Below are 21637 nucleotides of genomic sequence, written 5' to 3'. Positions count from 1 at the left end.
TAAGTTCCAATCAAGTAAAGTCACTGAAACAAAGCTAAAGAAGTATCAAAGGAAGATTTCAACTCTCAAAGCTCTTTATCACAAGTGAAGTTGAAGTGGTTTGTACCCCAAGCTTGAAACATGGATAAGCTTACCGCCCCGGAAGCGGCAGAACAACGGGGCTCCGAGCCCGCCCCGGCCACACCTGTCAACACTACTACTTCCTATAACCATCAACTTCCTGGCCCTTTGACTTCTCCTAACGATCATCTTCTTGATTTAAACTTCTTTATTGAATCATACAACAGTCAAAGACAATCAATTCCCAGCATGGCTGATCGTTTCCCTTCCCTAGAGGACTTCTCTGAGGGTATTCTCAACCCACCTTACTTGCTCTTGCTCCCCTTACACCGGAGCTAACATGACCCGCATTTAGGCCAAACCGAAGTAGCCGACGTCCAGAGCACCACAGATGATGATTTCCTTGCTCGTGAGCGCGCTGCACTCGGTGAAGATGCCGACCTATTTGCTACTTCTCAAGACCACGTTGCCGGCCGCCAGAACGTAATCGCGGACGACCTACTCGGCGCAGGCGACGAGCCCGTCGAGGAGATCGGTCAATTTGAATCATCCTTCCCTTCAGTGGCCACACAGAACCAGAATGAGGTATTAATTGGTTATTGGATACACGGTGGTGAACATACAGTATGCTGACCAAGGGTTACATCTATGCAGCGCGTTGCTCCCGGTGGCACAATCACCGGCTCCGGCTCACCATTCCCCCGCACCGGTTATCAGAGTGCCCAGGAACCCGAAGACGAGGGAGATGCTGTTCGGTGAGTCTAATTTCAAGTTCTGGATCGCCGGGCGCATAGCCTTTGCGACCTGCATTCATCTTGTTTCGGCCCGGATCCCCAAACTAACTTCTGTGTTTCAATTTCTCAGTGAATGGCGCGAGAAGCGCGATGCCGAGATCGCCCGCCGTGCAGAGGTCTCCTCCGAAAAGAAGGCTGCTACCGTCAAGAAGGCACAGGAGGACATTGACGACTTCTACGTTTCATACAACAACAAGGCCGATAAGAACCGCTCCCACGCCCGCGCCGAGGCCGAACAGTTCCTTGCCAACCGGGAGGACACCTCCGCCGGTGGCACCAGCTGGGAGCGCATTGCTAAGCTGGTTGATGTTTCGGGCAAGGGCTCCGCAGGCGGTGCCAGCGGCTCCGGAAAGGAGCGTTTCCGTGAATTGTTGATCGACCTTCGAAAAGATCAGGAAGCTCCCGGCGCCAGCGGTATCTAGGTGGTTTGGTTGGCGCGTTGGGGATAGAAGATTCGGAGGTCCGGGGTAAAGACGTGGTACTTCTCAAGTTTTCCACATTTACTCATATGATATGGCCTTTTCTACATCCCCCTCCTCGCATTATTTGGTAGCCTGACCGGCATCTGGCAGATATGTCTGTTCTCATTATTTTATTCTACTCCACGCAGCGAAGTCTCTAGGGGATTTGTAAATTAGGATCTCACTCAAATTGATAGCATCGTTAATACCACGGGTTTCCTTCTCCAGTCAATTAGTCCTGGTTATTAGGTATATATCGCATCTGCTAAACCTAGACCAGTTGAATGAACACTAACAAAATCTTGGAAGTAGTCGGTTTTCGGATCAAGAGAAACAAATGCATGCTGAATTTGTATCATCGCTTTTTTGCTAGTCAAGCTCGGTAACGTCACCACCGGGCTCACCAACATCCTGCTTTCCCTCTTCTTCCAATTCCTTCAGTTTCTTCTGGCCCTCCGCTGTCGTGGCATCCACGATACCTTCCTCCAAGCTAAGCATGCCACCATTGCCCAATTGCTCCACGATGACCTCTGCCTCCTCAACGGACATCTTGCCGAGAACCTTGTTGACTTCGTCCAGGGACTCGGTTGCCAATGCCTTCTGCAGGTCTTCAGGGAAAGCGTCGAAGATCTTGCGCACCTCAATCTCAGTGGGGTCCTCACTGTTGGCAGCGGGCAGGTTGATGGTAATTTTGGTATTGGGGTCCACGGCGTGTAGCTGGATTTGCTCTACGCCCGCAGGATCGTTGGATGCCGAGCCATCCTTACTGAGTTCGGCGGAGCGAGTTTTGATACGATTGTAAGTTTCATTGACATCATTAAGGAATAGGGTTGAAGCACGGTGATCCTTGGTAGTGACGCTGGGAGTTATCTGTTAGCTATTGACCGAAAAAAAGCAGGAGATTGACATACCGAGTGAAGAACAGCTGGATACCGTCACGGCCAAGCGAACGGCAGTATTGCAGAAGCAGACCTTGGTGCACGCACTGGCGAGCATACGCATCTTTGCCCTTGAGCTGACTGTTGAATGCCTCAACAAGTAGACCGTCGGTCTCTTTCTCGGCGAGAATGTCTGGGTTCGCTGAGATGAACTGTAGATAGGCGCTGTAGTCTCCGGGCTTGAGCTGAGCAAACTTCTTTGCCAGCGGGCTAATCTCGATATCGGCAGGATCATCATCATCGCCTTCATCGTCAGCCTTGGCGGTGGAGCTTCCCGCACCAGGGTTCAGAAGTTCAACAGAGGTCTCCTTTGTTTTAACAGCCGCCTTCTCCTTCTCAGCAACCTTGGAAACATGTGATTGGTTGAAACCTTCGTGTAGCTTATCACTGGTGATCTTGGCGCTTTCCTCCTTCTCAAGTTGCGCAAGCTTCGCAAACAATTCCTTTTGGAGCCCTTGGATCTTTTCCAAGTGTCCATTCACACCCTGAATGTATGCCTTGAAGAGGTTCTCAGGCTTAGAATCCCCAATTTCCTTCTTCACTTGATCCACTAGTGAACTTATCATCTGGGAGAACTTCGGTTGTTCTGCCTCATGTGTGTATACTCCCTCCGGCGGGGTGGGGGCCTGGTCATCGGCGGGGTTGCTTGCGAACTCCATAATTGTCGTGAAAATGAACTCATCGGGTGAAGCAGATGAGTCTTCGTGCTTCTTGAGAGACTCGAGAAGCTTATCGATACGCGACAGCAATCCATCATTGATAATGCTCTCGTACTTCAGGGTTTTGATTTCATGGCGACGCTGCTCTCGTTGCTGGTGAATCTGCGCCTGCTTTGCTCGGATGAATGAGCGCTTGTCGACATTGGGATGGACTTCAATGTCCGAGTCATCGGACAGCTCCAAGGCGTCCCATTTGCTGTAGTCAAGCACCATATTGTTGGACAGTGAATGTGTAGAGTATGTATGTTGTAGGTATGAGGTGGGGTGGTGTATCAGCGGCAGAGAGGGTAAGTGGGAAAGAAAAGTTTTGGCAACCCTGGCGCAACTAATAAAGCAGCAAGTCGGCGTATATTTTTCAAGTGATTCAACTCAGCGAAACTCAGAAGAAGTAAAGCTTCTGGCGCCAGAACAGACGAAGTATCCAGAGCTCTCGACCGGCTTCCACGGGCGGTAAAGACAGGCAAAATCACGAGCGGTCGATCAGGGCAAAATCGGCCCCGAAAACCGCTTTGCCGGTGGCCGTAGTCGTCAGACGAAGCTCTAGATACATCGCCCTCAATCCATCGCACGTTCCAAGGAGCTGAATGTGTGCCATGTGATGTGCTCAACTTGAACATCCTCCGTTCAGACATGTCATGCCCAGGTCTTATTCGGTGACATCATTGTAAATCCGTTCCGTTTCGAGCATAATCCGATACAACCCCGAGATGCGCGGTGCCAGGCTGCCTGTATCTCTGGCCTTGGGCGTCAGCCCACGGCAGGCTTTGGGACCATATAGTGTCTTTACTCGCGATATACTTACCAAAACGATATCGCCCGTTGTCTCTTCCGGCGCCCACAATGGGTTGAACCGTCTTTATTCAACCGCCTCGGGTGCCCTCCGGGATGGTGCCAACCCACTCTTGCTTCAAAACAACAGCTTCAAATATACCCCTTCTACGTCTCGCATCATCTCTCAAACACGTCTTTTATGTTCAACTCCTCAACTTCTCCAAGCGAAGCCACCCGCGACCCCCACGGACCCAACTACCCGGTCAGCCCCGGAACCAAAAGAAGAAGTAGAGGAGGACAAGGGCTTTGAATTATCTGAGCGAGCAGCGCAGGCAGCGCAGGTCAACATGAGTGCCAGATTGGCTAAGGAAGGCGCATCGGGAAAGAAGTCCGGATTCGCAGAAATCTGGCGGCTTTTGAAGATCGCGCGCCCCGAATCCAAGGCCCTCGGTTTCGCCTTCTTTTTCCTCCTAATATCCTCCTCGATCACAATGGCAGTTCCTTTCTCCATTGGTAAAATCATGGACGCTGCGACCAAGGGTGTAATGGAAGGAGGCGGCGAATTGTTCGGCATGAGCATGCCCATGTTTTATACCGCTCTCGGTGGAATCCTACTTCTCGGTGCTGGTGCAAACTATGGGCGCATCATAATCCTTCGAATTGTTGGTGAGCGAATTGTGGCCAGGCTACGCTCTAAGCTTTTCCGTCAAACCTTCGTGCAGGATGCTGAGTTCTTCGATGCCAACCGGGTTGGTGATCTGATCTCGCGCCTCAGCTCCGACACTATTATTGTTGGCAAGAGTATCACGCAGAACTTGTCAGATGGTCTACGAGCTGCTGTTAGCGGCGCAGCTGGATTTAGTTTGATGGCCTATACTAGTGCAAAGCTGTCCATGATCTTGCTTGTATTGCTTCCTCCAATTGGCCTCGGCGCTCTGTTTTACGGTCGAGCTATCAGAAACCTCAGTCGCAAAATCCAAAAGAACTTGGGATCCTTGACTAAGATTGCGGAAGAGCGTTTGGGAAATGTCAAGACCAGTCAATCATTTGCTGGTGAAGTTATCGAAGTCCACCGGTACAACCAACAAGTCCGCAAGATTTTCGAGCTTGGCAAAAAAGAGTCTCTGATTAGTGCAACCTTCTTCAGCTCGGTGAGTCGGCAGTCTTGATTATTTTGGGCTTTTTTTTTTGGAACTTTCACTGACGTCTCCCTAGACTGGCTTGATGGGCAATATGACCATTTTGACCTTGCTGTATGTTGGCGGTGGGATGGTTCAGTCGGGTGCTATCAGTATTGGAGAATTGACTTCGTTTTTAATGTACACTGCTTATGCAGGCTCCAGCATGTTCGGCCTCTCTAGCTTCTATTCAGAGCTGATGAAGGGTGTGGGCGCGGCGAGCCGATTGTTTGAGCTGCAAGATCGTCAGCCCACGATTCACCCAACTAAGGGTCTCAAGGTTGAGACCGCGCGCGGACCCATTCGATTCGAGAATGTCACGTTCAGCTACCCCACCCGTCCAGCTGTGAAGATTTTCCGGGAAGTGAACTTTGAGATCCCCCAAGGAACCAACGTTGCAATTGTTGGACCATCTGGTGGAGGCAAATCTACCATTGCTTCCATTTTGCTCCGTTTCTATAACCCTACCGAGGGTCGGGTCTTGATCAACGGGGAAGATATCAAGGGAATGAACGCCAAGTCTCTTCGCAGAAAGATCGGCGTCGTTTCCCAGGAGCCTGTACTATTCTCTGGAACAATCGCTGACAACATCTCCTACGGCATGCCTCGGGCAACACGCTCAGAGATCATTGCTGCTGCACGCAAGGCTAACTGTCAATTCATTAGCGACTTCGTAAGCCCGCCCAGCATTTATTATTTCCATCAACCTAGCTAACCTAATATAGCCTGATGGACTCGATACTCACGTTGGAGCTCGTGGAGCTCAGCTGTCCGGTGGTCAGAAGCAGCGCATTGCCATTGCCCGTGCCCTCATCAAGGAGCCTGATATTCTGATTTTGGACGAAGCCACTTCTGCTCTCGATGCCGAATCCGAGACCCTTGTCAACAGTGCGTTGGCTGCTCTTCTTCGTGGTAACAACACGACTATTAGCATTGCCCATCGTCTTTCCACTATCAAGCGCTCCGACACGATTATTGTCCTTGGCAACGATGGAAAGGTCGCCGAGCAAGGCTCCTACGATGAGCTCAGCTCTAACCCGGATGGCGCCTTTACAAAGCTCATGGAATGGCAAATGAGTGGTGGTGAAACCACGCCCGCGCCGGGCGTGCCTATTGAGGCAGATCAGCTCTGGGAGCTCCAGAGGGAGGAGTCAGAGCCTGATCTGGAGGAAGAGGATGTAGAGGAGGTAGAGGAGATGGATCAGACATCCCCTCTGAAGAAGGACTAATGTTTATCTAACCTCCTCACTCCTGGCCATACCCTTACACTGCCATCTCGCGACTACGATGTCTGTTCATTCTTGTTGAATTCTTTTTGTTCAAATACATGTTCCCCCATCTACACTCACCTCTCATGGTACTCCCTTCTCATACTCCCATACACATTCTTCATGTTTGATTTTGTGATAGATTCTTAAGTCGATAGCGACTGTGTACAAATCTTGATAGCAATATTATTGTTCAAGTTCTACTTTCGTTGCTCGTTTGGCGAGAAATGGCGAACTCTCGAAAAGGTACATACATAGTATAGTTTTGAAGATAGTGGTCATTTAATTGGTGTGGCAGCAGGTGAGATACGGATCGCCCACCTGACTGAGTCCTGTGCGGATCCCCAGGGTCGTCGCGACAAATCTTGCTTAGTAACCAGTCATATGCCCGTCGACCTCAACAGGGCATTACAGCTCTTTGCTATGAGATAATCCCCTTGCTTTTACAGATTCTTTCACTTCTACATAAGAACACTTCTACATAAGAAGTGGGGGGATAAGACGACCATGAACCGCATACGTAGTCTCATTGCCCGTCCAGTGGCGTATGAGCGACTGCAGGACTCCGCCGTAGACGGCGCCGATGAGACAACAGATTCACAGGGACAGCATGAGTCTCATTTTTCACGATTACAGTATGGCATATTCTTCCTCCTTGGAGTGTCTATGCTGTGGGCCTGGTAAGTGGAACCCAACAGTCCCCGAACCCGGAGCAACAAGCTATATGTGTCGGGCCAACCAAACTAACGTGGAGCATAATATAGGAACATGTTTCTTGCCGCCGCACCATATTTCTATAACCGGTTTCAGTCGGACGACTGGACAAGACTGCACTATCAGCCGTCAATTCAGTCCGTGTCAACCGTGACCAACCTCGCATCCGCCTATGCCCTCGCAAAGCTACAGAAGAACGCCTCCTATCCCCGGCGAATAACGTTTTCGCTATTGCTGAGCTCTGTTGTGTTCACTATTTTGGCCTTCTCAGCGGTCGTAATGACCGATTCCTCGCCGCGGGCATACTTTGGCTTCCTGATGGTGATGGTGTTCGCCGCGAGTCTGGCCACTGGTATCAACCAGAATGGTGTCTTTGCGTATGTCTCCGGATTTGGGAGAGAGGAATATACCCAGGCTATTATGGGTGGACAGGGTGTTGCCGGTGTGCTGCCTTGCATTGTTCAGATCTTCTCTGTGCTGGCTGTGCCGGCAAAGGATGGTAGTGTTGACCAAGACCAAGCCCCCAGTATGCCGCATACGAGTTCGTCGACATCGGCGTTTATTTACTTTCTTACATCTACGAGTGTCTCGGTTGTTGCTCTGTTGGCCTTCCTCTATCTCTTGAGGCAACAGCCGTATGTGAGGCAAAAGATGGTAAGAGATGATGACGAGTCCGTTGCGGATGATCAAGAGCATTCCAAGACCGTCAGCCTCTGGACTTTGTTTGTTAAGCTGCGCTTCCTGGCATTCGCTGTTTTCGTCTGCTTTTTGGTTTCCATGGTATTCCCAGTATACACGGCGGAAATCAAGTCCGTCAACGACCCTGCCAGTTCACGGATCTACGATCCTAGTGTCTTTGTTCCCTTGGCGTTTCTCATTTGGAACCTGGGCGACTTATCCGGGAGAATGTGTGTGGCTATCCCAGGAGTGTCTTTGGGACAGCATCCCCAGATTGCTTCCATTGTGGCCATTGCTCGTGTTATTTTCATTCCCATGTACCAGCTCTGCAACGTCAACGGTCAGGGGGCTGCCGTCAGGAGTGACCTTTTCTATTTCCTTGTACAGTTCTTCTTTGGTGCAACTAATGGGTACCTCGGGACAAGCTGTATGATGGGCGCTAGTCACTGGGTTGTTGCCGACGAAAGACCTGCTGCTGGTGGATTTATGAGCCTGGTTCTTGTTGGTGGGCTAGCTGCTGGGAGCTTGTTGAGTTTCTCTATTGCTAGTGGTTGATTTTGGTGCCATATAAGTTGTGTTCATCTAGTAGACCCAAATATAACGAGTGACGAACTATGAAAATTCCTTCATTACTTGATCTCATGTGAGTACTCCTTTGTTTGGTGACCCATTGAGCCATTTAATGTAGCCCTAGTTTCCGTTTGACTTGGACAGCCCTAACTTGAGACTCCAAGTCGAACTTTGCCGGCTGTCACCGTCGTGGTTTCAATTGCTCTTAAAGCACAATTGGGACCTTAAATGATCTTTGAACAATCTCTATTCAGTTTTACGTTTCCAATTAGCCACCTGCTGTTTGCCCCCTCCCGACCCCTTTCCTTATTAGTTCCTTCATCCTTCACTTCCTCTCTTCTTCCTTCCCCCCACACTAGGTTCTTTTGATACTTGTTTTTCTCGGTTGTCTTTCAGTAAGACGAACCTCCTCGTGTGTCTTTGGTCCTGTATCTTACTATCTCTAGTTACTGATAATGATTTTCGATTCCTTGGCTATGGGCGGCTGGTGCCATGCCCTAGCCGTCCCCTCCTTATGGCGTCTATTGGGTGGATTTTTTGCTTTGGTGAGTACTGATATACAAAAAACTACAGGAGTGTGTGCCCACTAATATCGATTAAAAATATAGTTGTGTGTCTACTATGTGGGCTGGATCACCTACACTCTCTGCTTCCACCCTCTGAGCGGCTACCCTGGACCTAAGCTGGCTGCCATCACTCCTTTGGTTCATCTTATCTGGGACATCCAGGGTAAGCAGCACTCGACCATAAAGCGCCTTCATGACGTGTATGGAGACGTGGTTCGTATCGCCCCAAATACCCTCGTTTACCGTGCTTCAACCGCCTGGAAGGATATCTACGGTCACCGCAAGAAGGGACAACAGGTCTTCATCAAGGATCCGGCTTTGTATGCACCCACTCCCAACGGCGTCAATGCAATTATCACAGCCAATGAGCATAACCATTCCCGCATGCGCCGTTTGCTGACCCATGCCTTCTCCAACAAAGCTCTCAGCGAGCAGGAAGAAATTCTCCAGATGTACGCCGACATGTTTGTCGAAAAGCTCAAGGGTCTCATAGGCAGAACTGCATCCCAGAACATTGAAATCACCTCCTGGTTCAACTTCACTACCTTCGACCTCATTGGTGACCTCGCTTTTGGAGAACCATTCGGCTGCTTGTCAAACAGCACATACCACTGGTGGGTTCGAATTATTCTGGATGCTGTCAAGGCAAGTGCCTATCTCAAGGTTTTTTGGTTCTACCCATTCCTCGTTCCCTTGGTTCGTGTCCTCGTCCCCAAAGACCTTCTCCAGAAACGCCAAGCTAGCTTTGAGCTGAGCGTGGAGAAGGTCCGTCGTCGCCTCGCCCTGGGTGCTTCTCGCCCCGACTTCACTTCATACATAATCAAGCACTCTAAGGATGGAAAGGGAATGTCATCTGAGGAGATGGATGCAAACTCCGCGGTATTCGTTCTGGCCGGCAGCGAGACTACCGCTGCCCTGCTCTCAGGTGTGACATACTACCTTCTGCGCTGCCGTGACAAGTACGAGCGTCTAATTCGGGAAATTCGCGGTGCTTTCGATAACGAATCTGACATCAAGCTGTCCACCCTCGTGGAGCTTCCATACTTGAATGCCGTCCTAAATGAGGCGATGCGTATTTACCCACCTATTCCCTCCATGCTTCCACGAGTTGTTCCCGAAGGAGGAGCCATGATCGACGGCCGATACGTCCCCGGAAAGGTAAATACAATATGCCAGTGCTAATGTGGTGTGTGTGGCGGATTGAGGACAATATAGGAAGTATATGGAGCTCGTTCTAAAAAAGACAACTTCACCTTCGCTATTCCCATCCCCACACAAATCGCAACACGCAATTCCAAATTGATATACTTCAATACTAACAAAATTACCAACAGGTTTCCGTCTCCGTCTCTCTATACTCTACCTTCCACGCCGCCTCTCACTTCAAAAACCCCGAGGCATTCGTCCCAGAGCGCTGGTTGAACGAGTCCGACGAGTACAGCAACGACAAGAAGGAGGCTTTTCAGCCTTACTCCTACGGTCCACGCAACTGCCTCGGCCAACAGTAAGCAAATATTCTATTACCACCTACTCACTCCACCCCATATTTTCGCCTCAGCTGTACCTGGCAGTGTTTGCTAACAATTCATCTACAGCCTTGCCAACGCCGAGATGCGCCTCCTTCTCGCTAAGCTTCTGTGGAACTTCGACCTGGAGCTGCTGCCCGAATCTCTGAACTGGACTGATCAGAAGTCCTTCTCGCTCTGGAGCCGACCTGAGCTGATGGTCAAGCTGTTCCGTGTTGGTGCTGGATCTGATTTGTAATCTTTTTACATGTACAACACCACGATATTACGCCATTTCCTTTTCTTTAAAATACATACCCAGTTGGGGCTGTCTCAACTGTGGAAAAGCATGGGGCCGAAAAGCGTTTGTTTTGAAGACTTTGCGATGCCGTTTCTTTCTTTTTGTCTCGGGCTAGACTGTTTGTTTCGTCCTCCCTGGGATCTTTGAACATAACATGCAAAAGATGGAAGCATCTGGGAGTGAAAATTCAAAATACACAGACTCAGAAAGAGCTAAAAACTGATAGACGGCCTATGGCTGTGACATGTCCAAAAATTTAATCTGATATTGTCATAATCTGAAAGGAAGTAACATGTATTCCGTATAGAAAAATGTAGAACACGAAGATATTGTATATGCGAGTCCCTTATGCTGGTGACCTATCCAAGGTAATGCACCTTATACTCTAACACCAATCCCCCAATCCCACAGTATGTAAACAAATGATAACCCCTAACTATGCAAACTACGAAATCCATGCAACTCTCCTATGTGCGGATGCTTTTTGTATACCAATGGATCATCAGAAAAAATCTTGCTCACCCAGCCATTGCGAATCCATCGCGTAGGCTACCAAATCTGCGGCGCAACACATGTCTTCATGTCCATGCTCCAAATCGAGAAGTTTGAGGACGGCTTTTAGCCTGCCCTCCAGCGTTTGCTTGAGCCGCGAGATACCAGATTGGACATCCTTAGTTTGTCTCTCCTTGACGAGGGACCCGGCCATGTTTTGGTCTTTTGCTTTGGCTGTCTCCGGTTTTGGTGTCATCTTGTTGGGTGAGCAAGATGCAAGAGCCTTTCGTTGTGGCTGCGCAGGGGAAGTTTCAGGTTTGCGGTTTTTGAACAGACTCTGAAGTAGGAACAGTAGCCAAACCAAGTTGGTGCGTGGAGAATATTCAGCCCAAATGCCAGGAATATCCGCCACCTTTTCTGTTTCGAGGGGGCAACCAGTATAGAGTGTTGCGCGCATACTGATTATTTAATGTTAACAAGGAATTTAAGCAAATAACCGGAGATGGGGTCACTTACTACCGGTAGGTGTTTCTTTGCATAATCTCATCTTCGTCTTGGCCAATAGCATCGAATAATTGCTTTTTGTCCAGATCTGATGACGCAACCTCAGTGAGACCAGTGGGATCATCGGTCAAGAGTAGATCCGCCCGAGAGAGCGAGTAGTCGATAATGGTAGTTTCAAGGGAGCTGAATCCAAATCCACTAGAGGACGGATGACGTGCAATATCGAGTTCTGTGGGCGGATCCATGCAACCATCTTCCCTCGTAGAACGTATACAAACATTTCCCAAATGAAGATCTCGATGCTCAAACATAGCATACTCCTCTGCCCGGGCCAGAGCCATGGCAACTCCCCAGAAGATATCGTAGATCTGGAAGATCGATGACCAAGCGAACTTCTCTAGTTCACATCCCGCATCGTCCATCTCCACAATTGCCCATAGCTGCGTGTCGGGATAAGCTCTTTTGTTTGACGGGTTGGGATTCATGCAGTCGTCCTTGGTTTTCTTGTAGTAGTCCCATGCATTTTGGAATGACTCTGGGAAACGACCTTGAACAACATGAATCTCTCTAAAGCGAGCAAAGCCAGGGATGGGGTCCAAATACTTGAGCATCTTGACCTCGGAAACAATTTCATCAATGGTAGTAAACTTTTTGGATCCGGGGCCGCTCTTGGCTCGCAGAGGCACGACCTTGAAGACTCCATCGCCATATGATTTCAGTCTAGCTAACTTTGATTTTGAGACCACTGGTCTACAAGCTTCCTCCCGCAGGTGAAGTTTGTAGACCTCACCGTAGGATCCCTCTGCGAGTTTTGCGACATTGAACATGTTTGCTGATCGCGAAGCCCATGAGTCGAACTTCTGAATGCCTTGCGCGGCAATTGGAGATAATGCCTCACTCAGAATCGGGCCAACATAATCGCTGGCTTTGCTGTCGTGAACAACTCCAGATGACCGCCTCTGAGCAGGAATCTTCTTTCTTTCCGCTCTCCTTCTGTCGGAAGATGTGCTTGACTTTTCTCGATCCTCGCTTGTGCACTCTGACGTCAGAGCTGGGGAATCTAATGTGAATTGAGGGAGGTTTCCTGAGTCCTTCGAGCATATTTGAACCTCCACCGTTTCGCATCGATTTGATTTTGGCTTCGCCTCCGGGGAGGATTCGACGACCGATTGCGTTGTCGGGGTATCCGAAGTGTCCTCTATCGTGGACGAACTCAGCTTATCATAGGAAATTTCCGTCAACTCTTGCTGCTGTATGCTCTTGATGTTCGGAGGCTCTGCAATATTGTCTGGTTCAGGGGTTGCGTCATCGTCGATTGTTACTTGGGCTAGTTTCGCTTGGAGGCTTTCCACAGGGTCAAAACGTTGGGTTGTGGATCTGGTTTCTCTGGCCGGGCTTCCTTGGTCAAATACTGCCCTAGGGGCATCGGCTCTCCGTTTCCCGTACACTCTGCGCTGAGCCACCAACTTGGGTTTGGATTGTTTGGGCTCCATTGGTGTCGCGTGACATGTAAGTGGCGAGCGTGGTCGGGGTGATGTTATCGGGGAAGATTTATACACCCAGTAAATTATTCTGGGATGTATATCTATGTTGTATGTTAAGCGGATTAGGATAGTTCGACAGAATGAGATCGAGAAAGATGATCTGGGCCCGAATTGGATTATGTTGATGTTTAGCCTAGTTAGGCTTAGCGCGGAGTTGCTGCGGTAAAAATATTCTGCCTTTGGTCTTGGGACTTGTATATTTTGTACAGTGTAAGTACAACATAGTTATACGGAGTACCTATGTATCTTGTTATGAACTATTATGTTGTACAATATTGGAAGATTTGGCCTCTTATGCGGCCTTGTGGCTTTTCAGTGGTTTTTTTTTTTTTTTTTCAGTGGTCTTCCATTCCCACCTGAGTGGCGCCGGTGGTTATACAAGGGATACATTCTTGTTTCCATTTCATTGCTCTAACTACGGAGTAATATTGAGACATACTGGACATGCTCTTAGAGTCTTTTCCTTGCATTGTACATGAAACGAACGTGGGACTCAGACCTTTGATCTGCACCCTCGTTGCTGTTGTTGTATGGTGTACTCCGTATGGAGTACATAGTACGAAGTCGGACATGGCTTCAAGTTCAGAAACATCCCGTGTTTTTCCCCCTTTCTCCGGATTTCGGGAAAAGATAGTCAGTCATAAAATAGTCAATAGCCCAAGAGTCTAGATACATGCAAGCCGAATATCCCTGAACGGTGAATGGCCCGGGGCCATCCACAGTGGACATCAGGCCGGGGCTGACCGGAAGTGGTTCCTGCAAGTCACATTGTGACGTACCGGCCATCTAGCAAGTCAAGAGGATATAAGATATAACAAAGAAGCAAATAAAAGCCGTTAGAATGATATATCAAAATATAAAAAAAGTTGGAAACTGAAATTATTAAAAAAAAAAAAAAAAAAAAACAAATTAAAAAGGAAAAAAAAGGTCAAGTCAAGTGGCCCCGGAAGCACGCGCCTCGGATTTGCCATTTTTCCTGGTTTTTTCATTTTCCGCCTCCCGCCCTCGCGATCTCTCCCTCTCTTTGACTATCTAATGTCCTTTTAATACATTTAATATTCTCGATGCTTGGGTATGGCGTTCAACTTCAACTGGTCGCCTTTGATGGCGGACGCGAGTTTTTACACTCGCGCCCAAGATCTGCTCACTGCCGCTCTTAATAAATCGCCAAAACCTCCCATAATCGTCGATGATATTCACGTCACCGAGTTGAACTTGGGATCTATCCCCCCTGAACTCGAGATTTTAGAAATCGGTGATTTGGCTGAAGATCGCTTTCGGGGCATCTTTAAAATGTCCTATACTGGCGACGCTTTTCTCACCTTGAAGACCCGAGTTCAGGCGAATCCACTTAATACCTTCCTCCTCACACGACCAACTTTCGGCTCGCCAGTACCTCTTGCTGCCGCGTAAGTTCATCTCACTTATCCTTTCACATTCGACTTTCCTATCTGACACTGTCACGATTCTAGTACCCCGCTCACTATACCTCTACAAATCACCCTTTCCGACTTCAAACTCTCCGGATTCGTCATACTAGTCTTTTCAAAACAAAAAGGAATTACAGTCGTGTTTCGCAATGATCCCCTTGAGTCGCTCAAGGTTTCCTCGACCTTCGATTCAATCCCGTTCGTGCGCGACTTCCTACAAAAAGAAATCGAAGCCCAGCTTCGGATATTGTTCATGGACGAGCTCCCCGCCATCATTCATCGACTGTCGCTCCGGCTGTGGGTTCCAGAATATCGCACAGGGGAGGAAATGAACGACGAGACCGATAACACAGCCAAGTCAAGAAGCGAAGGCCCTGGCCAAGATCCTCTAGCTAGCCCGCCACAAGATCCCGTCGACTCTCTCGGAAATGCATTGAACGAATCCGAAATCGCATCGCTCTCTTTAGATTCATCGGTCGAGACCCACTCCCTCTTTTCGCAAAAGAACCTCCTTCGCTTGGCCGCTCTGACTGATTCACAACGCACCCTGTCCTTATTCACTCCCTCGATCCAGGAAGTGGTGTACCGAGCATGGACTTCCCCAATCGATACCAGCGAATTCCCATCGAGCGTGGTCTCTCCACCGAGCCCAACCCTTTCGCGCACACAATCGCAGATGGGAAGCATGTCTTCACATCACGAGACCGCCAGCAATGTCTCCATGCAAAGTCGACCCTCCATGTCTAGCCATTCCTTCAGTACTAGTACCTATGGTCTAAGCCTGGGCGCTGGACGCCATTCCAAAGCCCACTCTCGGAAACGCAAGAAGCGTGTTGTGGACCTGCGGCGCCCCAAGACAACCGATGACGCCATGAGCGTAAGCGATGAAAGTGTTGTGACCGAGTCGTCCCGACCCCCCTCGATCGCCTCCGCGCCTCTACCCATTGTGAACGAGCCATCAGATGACCCAGTCACGCCACCTCTCTCCGCCCAAGTCGACTCCCATTTGCCGATCATTCCCGAAAGGCATTCGTCCAACCTCCCCCGCTCAACACGCCAAGACGGGGACTTATCATACTCTCATGACACTATCCGTGGACCTAAAGCAGAAGATGTCGATGCCACCCCTCGTGCTACTATGCGCGGTTATCCCCAGGAGAAGGCCGAGCCGGGACCTAGCAATCAGCGACCTCAGTTGCCTGCGACTATTCTCCCTTTCAACAAAGACGAAAGGCCCAATGAAAGCGTCGATTCCGTCCTGGTTGAGAGACTTGCCGGTGAAATTGCTCGTCGGATGCGCGAGGATAAGCTTATGACAAATGCATGCAGCGGCTTCTGGAGCCGTCAGCACGAAGACAGTCCTCCCCCGGCCTATGGCCACTGAGCGCTTAGCTCCCTATCTTTTTTACATTTGAGCAACCCTCGAGCATGACCGTTACGATTTCTCTTTCACTTTTTTCTTTCCCTTTGCAGTGTCTTAGTTCTTTCTTTTTTTTTTCAGGTCGATTGATATTTCCTTTGAGCGGGATTGTACAAAACTGGGTTCTGTCATGGTACAGCTGGCGTTGGATTATGTTCGGGGGGTTTCATTTTTACATGATACCACACTCTTTTGTCATTAGCCCTTTTTTTTTTGTATTGATTATTTTAGGGGAGGTTATGGGGGATCACCTAGACAAGATTGGGATGTCTTAAAAAATTATATTGTTTTTCTGTCGTCTAAAATGTCCCGGGTAAGAAAAAAAGCTGGAGAAAACGCTAGACCCGGGAGGAACTTAGCTCCGCACCGGGGCACCGGCCACCGTATCTCAATTCCTTCCCACTCCTTTCCCTTCCATCCCATCATTCCAATTCCAATATGGCGGGCATGTTCAAGAACGTGTTTGGCGCCCAGGAGGCTAAGCCCGATGATGGTATGTTAATTGATTCATCTCAATTGCTGAGCTGATTATGTTAGACTTCGCCGACTTCGTGGAAGCTCCCAACCCGTCGCCTGCGTCCCTCCTCGCCGACACGACCACTGTCCCAGCTGCCAACACACTGGCTGCCAAGGCTATCCCTTACACGGCCTGGTATCGAGTATGGGAGAGGACATCCCCGAGCGATTTCAAGCAGGAGGCAATGATCATGCCCGTCATCCTCTTGATTGTCCTCTTCCATTTCTGGGGAACGCGCAAGAACCGACGTAGGGCCAGGGACTGGGCGCAGGCCCATGCACCTTCTCTTCAGAAGGAATTCTCTGTCGTCGGATTTGATGGAATCGCCCGGCCGGCTACTGTGGACGGTGATGCGATCACCGTGGAACTTGCGAACCCCGAGTCGCTGCTGAAGGAGAGGTCCGCCTCCGAGTTCGCTGCGTATGCGACTGGCCGCCAGAATGTTGCCTTCCTCGACGTCAACATCAAGATGCCTAAGCGATACAACCCTATCACCTTCATCATGGAGTATGTCTTCAGCTTCTTCTTTGAGAGCTGGGAAGCACCCGTTGAGAAATATGAGGCTCTGCTTTATGCTTTCGATGGCAAAGAGAAGGACCTTGTTCCCGTTCTCGCTAAGGATTCCGCTCCCGTTAAGGTACCTAGCTCGACTTACGACGGTTTCATTTGGGCTGTTGTTCACAAGAGCCACATGCGCAAGTTCCGTAACGACCGCTACGATGCCTCCCTCACTTTCTCCAAGGATAACGCCAAGCTCCCTTCATGGGTCACCGTGATGACTGAGAGTGCCGAGATTAGCGATACTCTCCTCACTCCGGAGCTGATCCAGGCCATTGAGCAGGCTGGTAATGACTTTGAGTACTTGATCGTCACCGACCAGCCCGTCGACAGACCTACCAAGTAAGTAGCCTCAGTGCGGGACTTTGATCGGATCAGTTGTTAACAAATGTGTGTCACCAGGATTGACGAGACCATCCCGAAGAAGCGCATTCAGCTCTCCGCTAACCTCGCCTCCTCCGCGTCCGGCTATGCTTCCACCCTTCCTTTGTTCAACCAGTTCCTGCGCTTGTCTGACAAGCTGGTCGCCTCCGCTCACTTCCGTGGCGAGGTCATGCGCAAGGTCCGCGGCGTCCGCGAAGAGGAGATCAAGAAGCTTCGCCGTGTTGAGGAGGAAGAGAAGGCCGAGGAGCGCCGTATTGCCGCCGAGAAGATCAAGAAGGATGAGCGTGAGCGTATCCTGCGTGGCTTGAGCGCTGATGAGCAGCGCAAGTTCCTTGACCGCGAGGCTCAGAAGGGACAGAGACGCCTGGCAAAGAAGAGCACCCGGAAGGGTTAGACGGGTGTCTCTGTTCTGGAGGATTCTTATTCTGTCTTCTCGCTCCTTTCTGTAGAAAAGATGCGGGTTGAATGTCTTATCCTACCCTTTTGATACCTTTTTAATTTTGATGTACTCATATTTATTTACGGAAGATATATATCTACCATCTGGGGATGTAATCTTTCAACGTTTAGCCATATTCAATGCAGATTTTATGTTCAGATCATTGAGTTATTGTCTGATTCGAATTCCAGGAAGCAGCGAAGTAGATGTCCAGGTAGCCTTGCTACCTCATACCTGGGCACGGAACATCTCAACCTCACCTCACCACTTCAATCCCGCATGAACAGTCATTCCAATTATCCTTATATACCCGTGGACTCCGTCCTACTCATTCATACATTGCAATGCATTTCTTCGCTCCCTTGATTCCATTCCTTCTTTCAACTACCTTATCCCAAGGCGCTCCCACAGTGAACAGCATCAACAATACAATGGTCAATATCACCCAGCTCAACTCCTCCGACTTACCCGTGGGAGCCATAATCACCCACTGTAACACTCCAGGCACAATCGCCCTCACTTTCGACGATGGCCCATACATCTACACATCCCAGCTGTTAGATACTCTCGCCGAACACGGCGTAAGGGCAACCTTCTTCCTCAATGGTCATAATAAAGGAAGCATCGATGCCTTCCCCGAGGTAGTGGAGCGCACATTGGCAGAAGGACATCAGATAGGGTCTCATACGTTCGTTGATGCCATCCACCCACCGTCCCTCCACCAGCTCAGCCTAGCCCAGCCTAAGCATCAATATACACTAACTAAATTATCATCAGGTGGGACCACCTTTCTCTTGACACCCTTTCATACGAAGAAATCGTGCACCAAATGACAGTTCTTGAAGATACCTTTTTGTCCGTCCTAGGCTTCTTCCCGACATACATGCGTCCCCCATTCCTCAGACATACCCACGTTGTCCTCAACGCCATGGCCGATCTGGGATACCATGTTATTGGGGCTAGTGTTGATACGAAGGACTATGAGAATGATAATCCTGATACAAACTGGATTAGTTTTGAGAAGTTCTCGAGGGAGGTTGATTCTGGTGGGACGATTGTGTTGGCGCATGATTCGCATCAGCATACGGTCCAGCTTTTGGTGCATAATATGCTTGCTGATATTGATAGAAGGGGGCTGAATGGTAGGCTTTTCGTGCAGTGATTATAGGCTGAAACTAACGGATTTTGCTTAGCCGTTACTGTTGGTGAATGTCTTGGTGATGCGCCTGAGTATTGGTATCGTGATGGGAGGTAGATGGCGTTTATGGGAGGTATGTTCTATTTTCTGGTTCCCGGATGATTGTTCTTGTCTTCGTAGTATTCATACTTGGACCAGACGTCTGTGTATAGAACCATTAGGTTTCATTGAACCTATACGTTATTCTTCACAAAGCCATTTTACAGACAGGCACACCTCGCCAATGCAACTCTAGGTTATCGACCTGGACCGCCTATCTTCATATAAACGGGCTACTACGCTCATGAGGATGTTACCACTCGTGTAGAGTGGATATTCCTGGACGACATAGCTGATTGAGTAAACAAGACGAATTCCTCCTGTTTAATATGACTGTGAAGGTATCAAGTCTATGTCATTCGTCAGTAACTGAAGGGTAGATGGGGATCCCAGCATTCCAAGTTGCAAAGTGCACCCGATTCCTGGACACGTTATAAGAACGCGCAATACTTACAGATCTGTTTAGCATACTGCCTCGTTTTATTCGACCCTCTTTCATATAATTCTTTAACGCTGCCCAGCCCAAGGGCTTTATCAAGTCGAAAGTATAAGCGAGTTCCTTCGAGATAGACATAATAGCGCCCAAGTTGTCGAACTCGCCGCAATACTAGGGAAGGTTAGCAATTGCTTGAAAATGTTGAAAATCCAACTTACATTAGGAACCGAGAAGATGGTTACTAAGGTCCGGTCCTGGGAGAACTCATACCCATCCTTGACCACCATATGGGACCGGCACACCAGGTCAAAACCGTGTCGGTCCAAAAAGTTCTTAATGACCTTTTTACTAAAGCAAAAGCTCACACCGCGTTCATTGGGCACCCAGTCTTCCTGCATGTTCACATCTGTCGGGTCACTCCATAAGAGATCGGTCAGAAGCCCATGATCGGGTATATCAGTAGGACGAGCGATTCCGCGAATATTGTCCACATGTAACAGATCAGGAGACAGCCCGCCATGAACGCAGAAGATATTGTCGGCTACAATCGCCGCGATTGGGAGGCAATTGAAAGTTCCAATCAAAAGTTTCCACATCTTAGCACTGCAGCGCCACTTACACTCGTCATAGAAGCCGCCCATTCTAGTAACGCTAGCGCATTCGTGGCTGCCGCGAAGAAGGAAGATCTTCTCCGGGTACTTGAGCTTATAGCATAATAGTAGGAGAATAGTTTCTAGGCTCTGCTTTCCTCGGTCTACATAGTTACCGAGGAAAAGATAGTGCGATTCCGGCGGAAATCCGCACGTTTCAAGGACTCGGATCAGATCGGTATATTGACCGTGAATATCACCGACAATCTTAAAGGGTGCGGGAAGCTCTAAGAGCACTGGCTCAGAAAGGAGGAGCTCTTGAGCTAGACCGCAGATGGTGGTGATCTCGGCATCATTAAGACACACTGTTTGGGCGACTTTGGTCGAATACCCCATATCTAGGAGCCGAGAGATTATATCATCCAAATCGATGGAATTCAGAGCGCTCGTTGCCATATTGGGAGGTTCTGATATACCCAGAGTATCATTGGATACGGAATCTAGAATGGGGTTTAATTGGTCCTCCTTGATCAGGATGAATTCACCCGCGACTTGAGAAGTTCCAGCAGGCGGTCCAACACCAAGGGGGCCTTCCGGCACCCAGTCTACCTCGCTACTCTGTTGCATTGAATTCACAGCCTTTGAATCTTGCTTCAGACTGCTTCACATGAATAGCGATAGGGGAGAGTCAGGATTGTTGTTATATCGGGTGCCAAGCTACCCGGCCCAATGTGCTGCCCCACTCTCAATAACTTGGAAGTATCAGTATAGAAAGATCAGCCATACATGATTTACACTACCCTAATCTTCCAAAGTGGATAGATCTAAGACTTATAATATGGCCGCAGGGGTATCTCAGACACTCGGGTGCATGGCTAATGGTTTACTACCTACTCTTCGAAGTCGAGGGTACATAATCTGACTTGGTCAAGCATGGCAGCACGGTATACGGAGCAGATGCCCTAATCCCAACTAGTTAAATCTTTGAGTATCGCAAATATTACAATAATATTCAAAAACCAAGCACTATTCCCGAAAGAATAACTGGAGTCTTCACTTATATTAGCATATGCATTTAAGAGATATATTGCAAAAGCAAAAGGTGAAAACTGGCACACTCAGAGACCCGTCTTGAAACATAAGGTATCAATTTCACCATGAAAGGTAAGTCAAGATAAAATATCATCATCGCGTGCCATTTGGTTTTGTTTTTATTGTTTAAACCAAATCAAAAAATCAAAACGAAATGAAAGCATTAACAGAATGGAAGGACATCGCGTACCTGAGCTAGTTGGTTCCCAGGAACGGGAACCATCACAGAACAATTATCTTGAAACTGTTAGGTGATTCTGAATGGAAACAATTGAATACTCCAGACCCGTGTAGATGAGCAAATGATATTGCCGAGGGTCCATCTTTCAAAAAGCCATTTTAAGACGATTTAGGCAAACCCGAAGCATTTTTCGGGATTGGCCACATTCGAACTATTTACTAGAGATTTCAGGGATGATTGATGCAGATACTTTATACGGACCATCTGTTTACGCGAGAGGGCAGCGGCCC

At 48.9% G+C, this 21637-nt stretch overlaps 10 protein-coding genes across 10 annotated transcripts; 7 read left to right on the top strand and 3 right to left on the bottom strand.

The window, feature by feature from the left end:
- Positions 1-120: 120 nt before the first annotated feature.
- PGRI_017950 (clathrin light chain CLC1) lies at positions 121-1276 on the top strand (the record flags this gene model as incomplete). Its single annotated transcript, XM_040789508.1, has 4 exons — positions 121-349; positions 416-645; positions 715-815; positions 925-1276. 4 exons carry the CDS (start codon positions 121-123, stop codon positions 1274-1276), a joined length of 912 nt encoding a protein of 303 aa, XP_040646461.1.
- A 408-nt stretch (positions 1277-1684) lies between these two features.
- Positions 1685-3185, bottom strand: PGRI_017940 (Hsp90 co-chaperone CDC37; the record flags this gene model as incomplete). Its single annotated transcript, XM_040789507.1, has 2 exons — positions 1685-2174; positions 2227-3185. The coding sequence occupies 2 exons, from the start codon at positions 3183-3185 to the stop codon at positions 1685-1687; spliced, it is 1449 nt and encodes a 482-aa protein (XP_040646460.1).
- Positions 3186-3679: 494 nt separating this feature from the next.
- mdr2 (ATP-binding cassette permease mdr2) lies at positions 3680-6150 on the top strand (the record flags this gene model as incomplete). The annotated part of the gene is made up of 3 exons (XM_040789506.1): positions 3680-4894; positions 4959-5594; positions 5647-6150. 3 exons carry the CDS (start codon positions 3680-3682, stop codon positions 6148-6150), a joined length of 2355 nt encoding a protein of 784 aa, XP_040646459.1.
- Positions 6151-6957: 807 nt separating this feature from the next.
- Positions 6958-8136, top strand: PGRI_017920 (nucleoside transmembrane transporter FUN26; the record flags this gene model as incomplete). Its single annotated transcript, XM_040789505.1, has 1 exon — positions 6958-8136. One exon carries the CDS (start codon positions 6958-6960, stop codon positions 8134-8136), a length of 1179 nt encoding a protein of 392 aa, XP_040646458.1.
- A 470-nt stretch (positions 8137-8606) lies between these two features.
- On the top strand, positions 8607-10481 carry PGRI_017910 (cytochrome P450; the record flags this gene model as incomplete). The annotated part of the gene is made up of 4 exons (XM_040789504.1): positions 8607-8696; positions 8760-9875; positions 10052-10221; positions 10313-10481. 4 exons carry the CDS (start codon positions 8607-8609, stop codon positions 10479-10481), a joined length of 1545 nt encoding a protein of 514 aa, XP_040646457.1.
- A 544-nt stretch (positions 10482-11025) lies between these two features.
- Positions 11026-13012, bottom strand: PGRI_017900 (uncharacterized protein; the record flags this gene model as incomplete). The annotated part of the gene is made up of 2 exons (XM_040789503.1): positions 11026-11473; positions 11532-13012. The coding sequence occupies 2 exons, from the start codon at positions 13010-13012 to the stop codon at positions 11026-11028; spliced, it is 1929 nt and encodes a 642-aa protein (XP_040646456.1).
- A 1155-nt stretch (positions 13013-14167) lies between these two features.
- Positions 14168-15877, top strand: PGRI_017890 (MDM34 family protein; the record flags this gene model as incomplete). The annotated part of the gene is made up of 2 exons (XM_040789502.1): positions 14168-14472; positions 14536-15877. The coding sequence occupies 2 exons, from the start codon at positions 14168-14170 to the stop codon at positions 15875-15877; spliced, it is 1647 nt and encodes a 548-aa protein (XP_040646455.1).
- Positions 15878-16351: 474 nt separating this feature from the next.
- PGRI_017880 (CCDC47 family protein) lies at positions 16352-17766 on the top strand (the record flags this gene model as incomplete). The annotated part of the gene is made up of 3 exons (XM_040789501.1): positions 16352-16406; positions 16451-17330; positions 17391-17766. 3 exons carry the CDS (start codon positions 16352-16354, stop codon positions 17764-17766), a joined length of 1311 nt encoding a protein of 436 aa, XP_040646454.1.
- Positions 17767-18242: 476 nt separating this feature from the next.
- PGRI_017870 (chitin deacetylase) lies at positions 18243-19066 on the top strand (the record flags this gene model as incomplete). The annotated part of the gene is made up of 3 exons (XM_040789500.1): positions 18243-18499; positions 18589-18953; positions 19005-19066. The coding sequence occupies 3 exons, from the start codon at positions 18243-18245 to the stop codon at positions 19064-19066; spliced, it is 684 nt and encodes a 227-aa protein (XP_040646453.1).
- Positions 19067-19403: 337 nt separating this feature from the next.
- PGRI_017860 (Serine/threonine-specific protein phosphatase/bis(5-nucleosyl)-tetraphosphatase) lies at positions 19404-20701 on the bottom strand (the record flags this gene model as incomplete). Its single annotated transcript, XM_040789499.1, has 2 exons — positions 19404-19655; positions 19703-20701. The coding sequence occupies 2 exons, from the start codon at positions 20699-20701 to the stop codon at positions 19404-19406; spliced, it is 1251 nt and encodes a 416-aa protein (XP_040646452.1).
- Positions 20702-21637: the final 936 nt, after the last annotated feature.

Source organism: Penicillium griseofulvum (genome assembly GCF_001561935.1).
Source record: "Penicillium griseofulvum strain PG3 chromosome Unknown contig_80, whole genome shotgun sequence".
In the NCBI taxonomy this organism is placed as follows: Eukaryota; Fungi; Ascomycota; class Eurotiomycetes; order Eurotiales; family Aspergillaceae; genus Penicillium; species Penicillium griseofulvum.
This window is presented reverse-complemented; position numbering and strand designations above follow the sequence as displayed.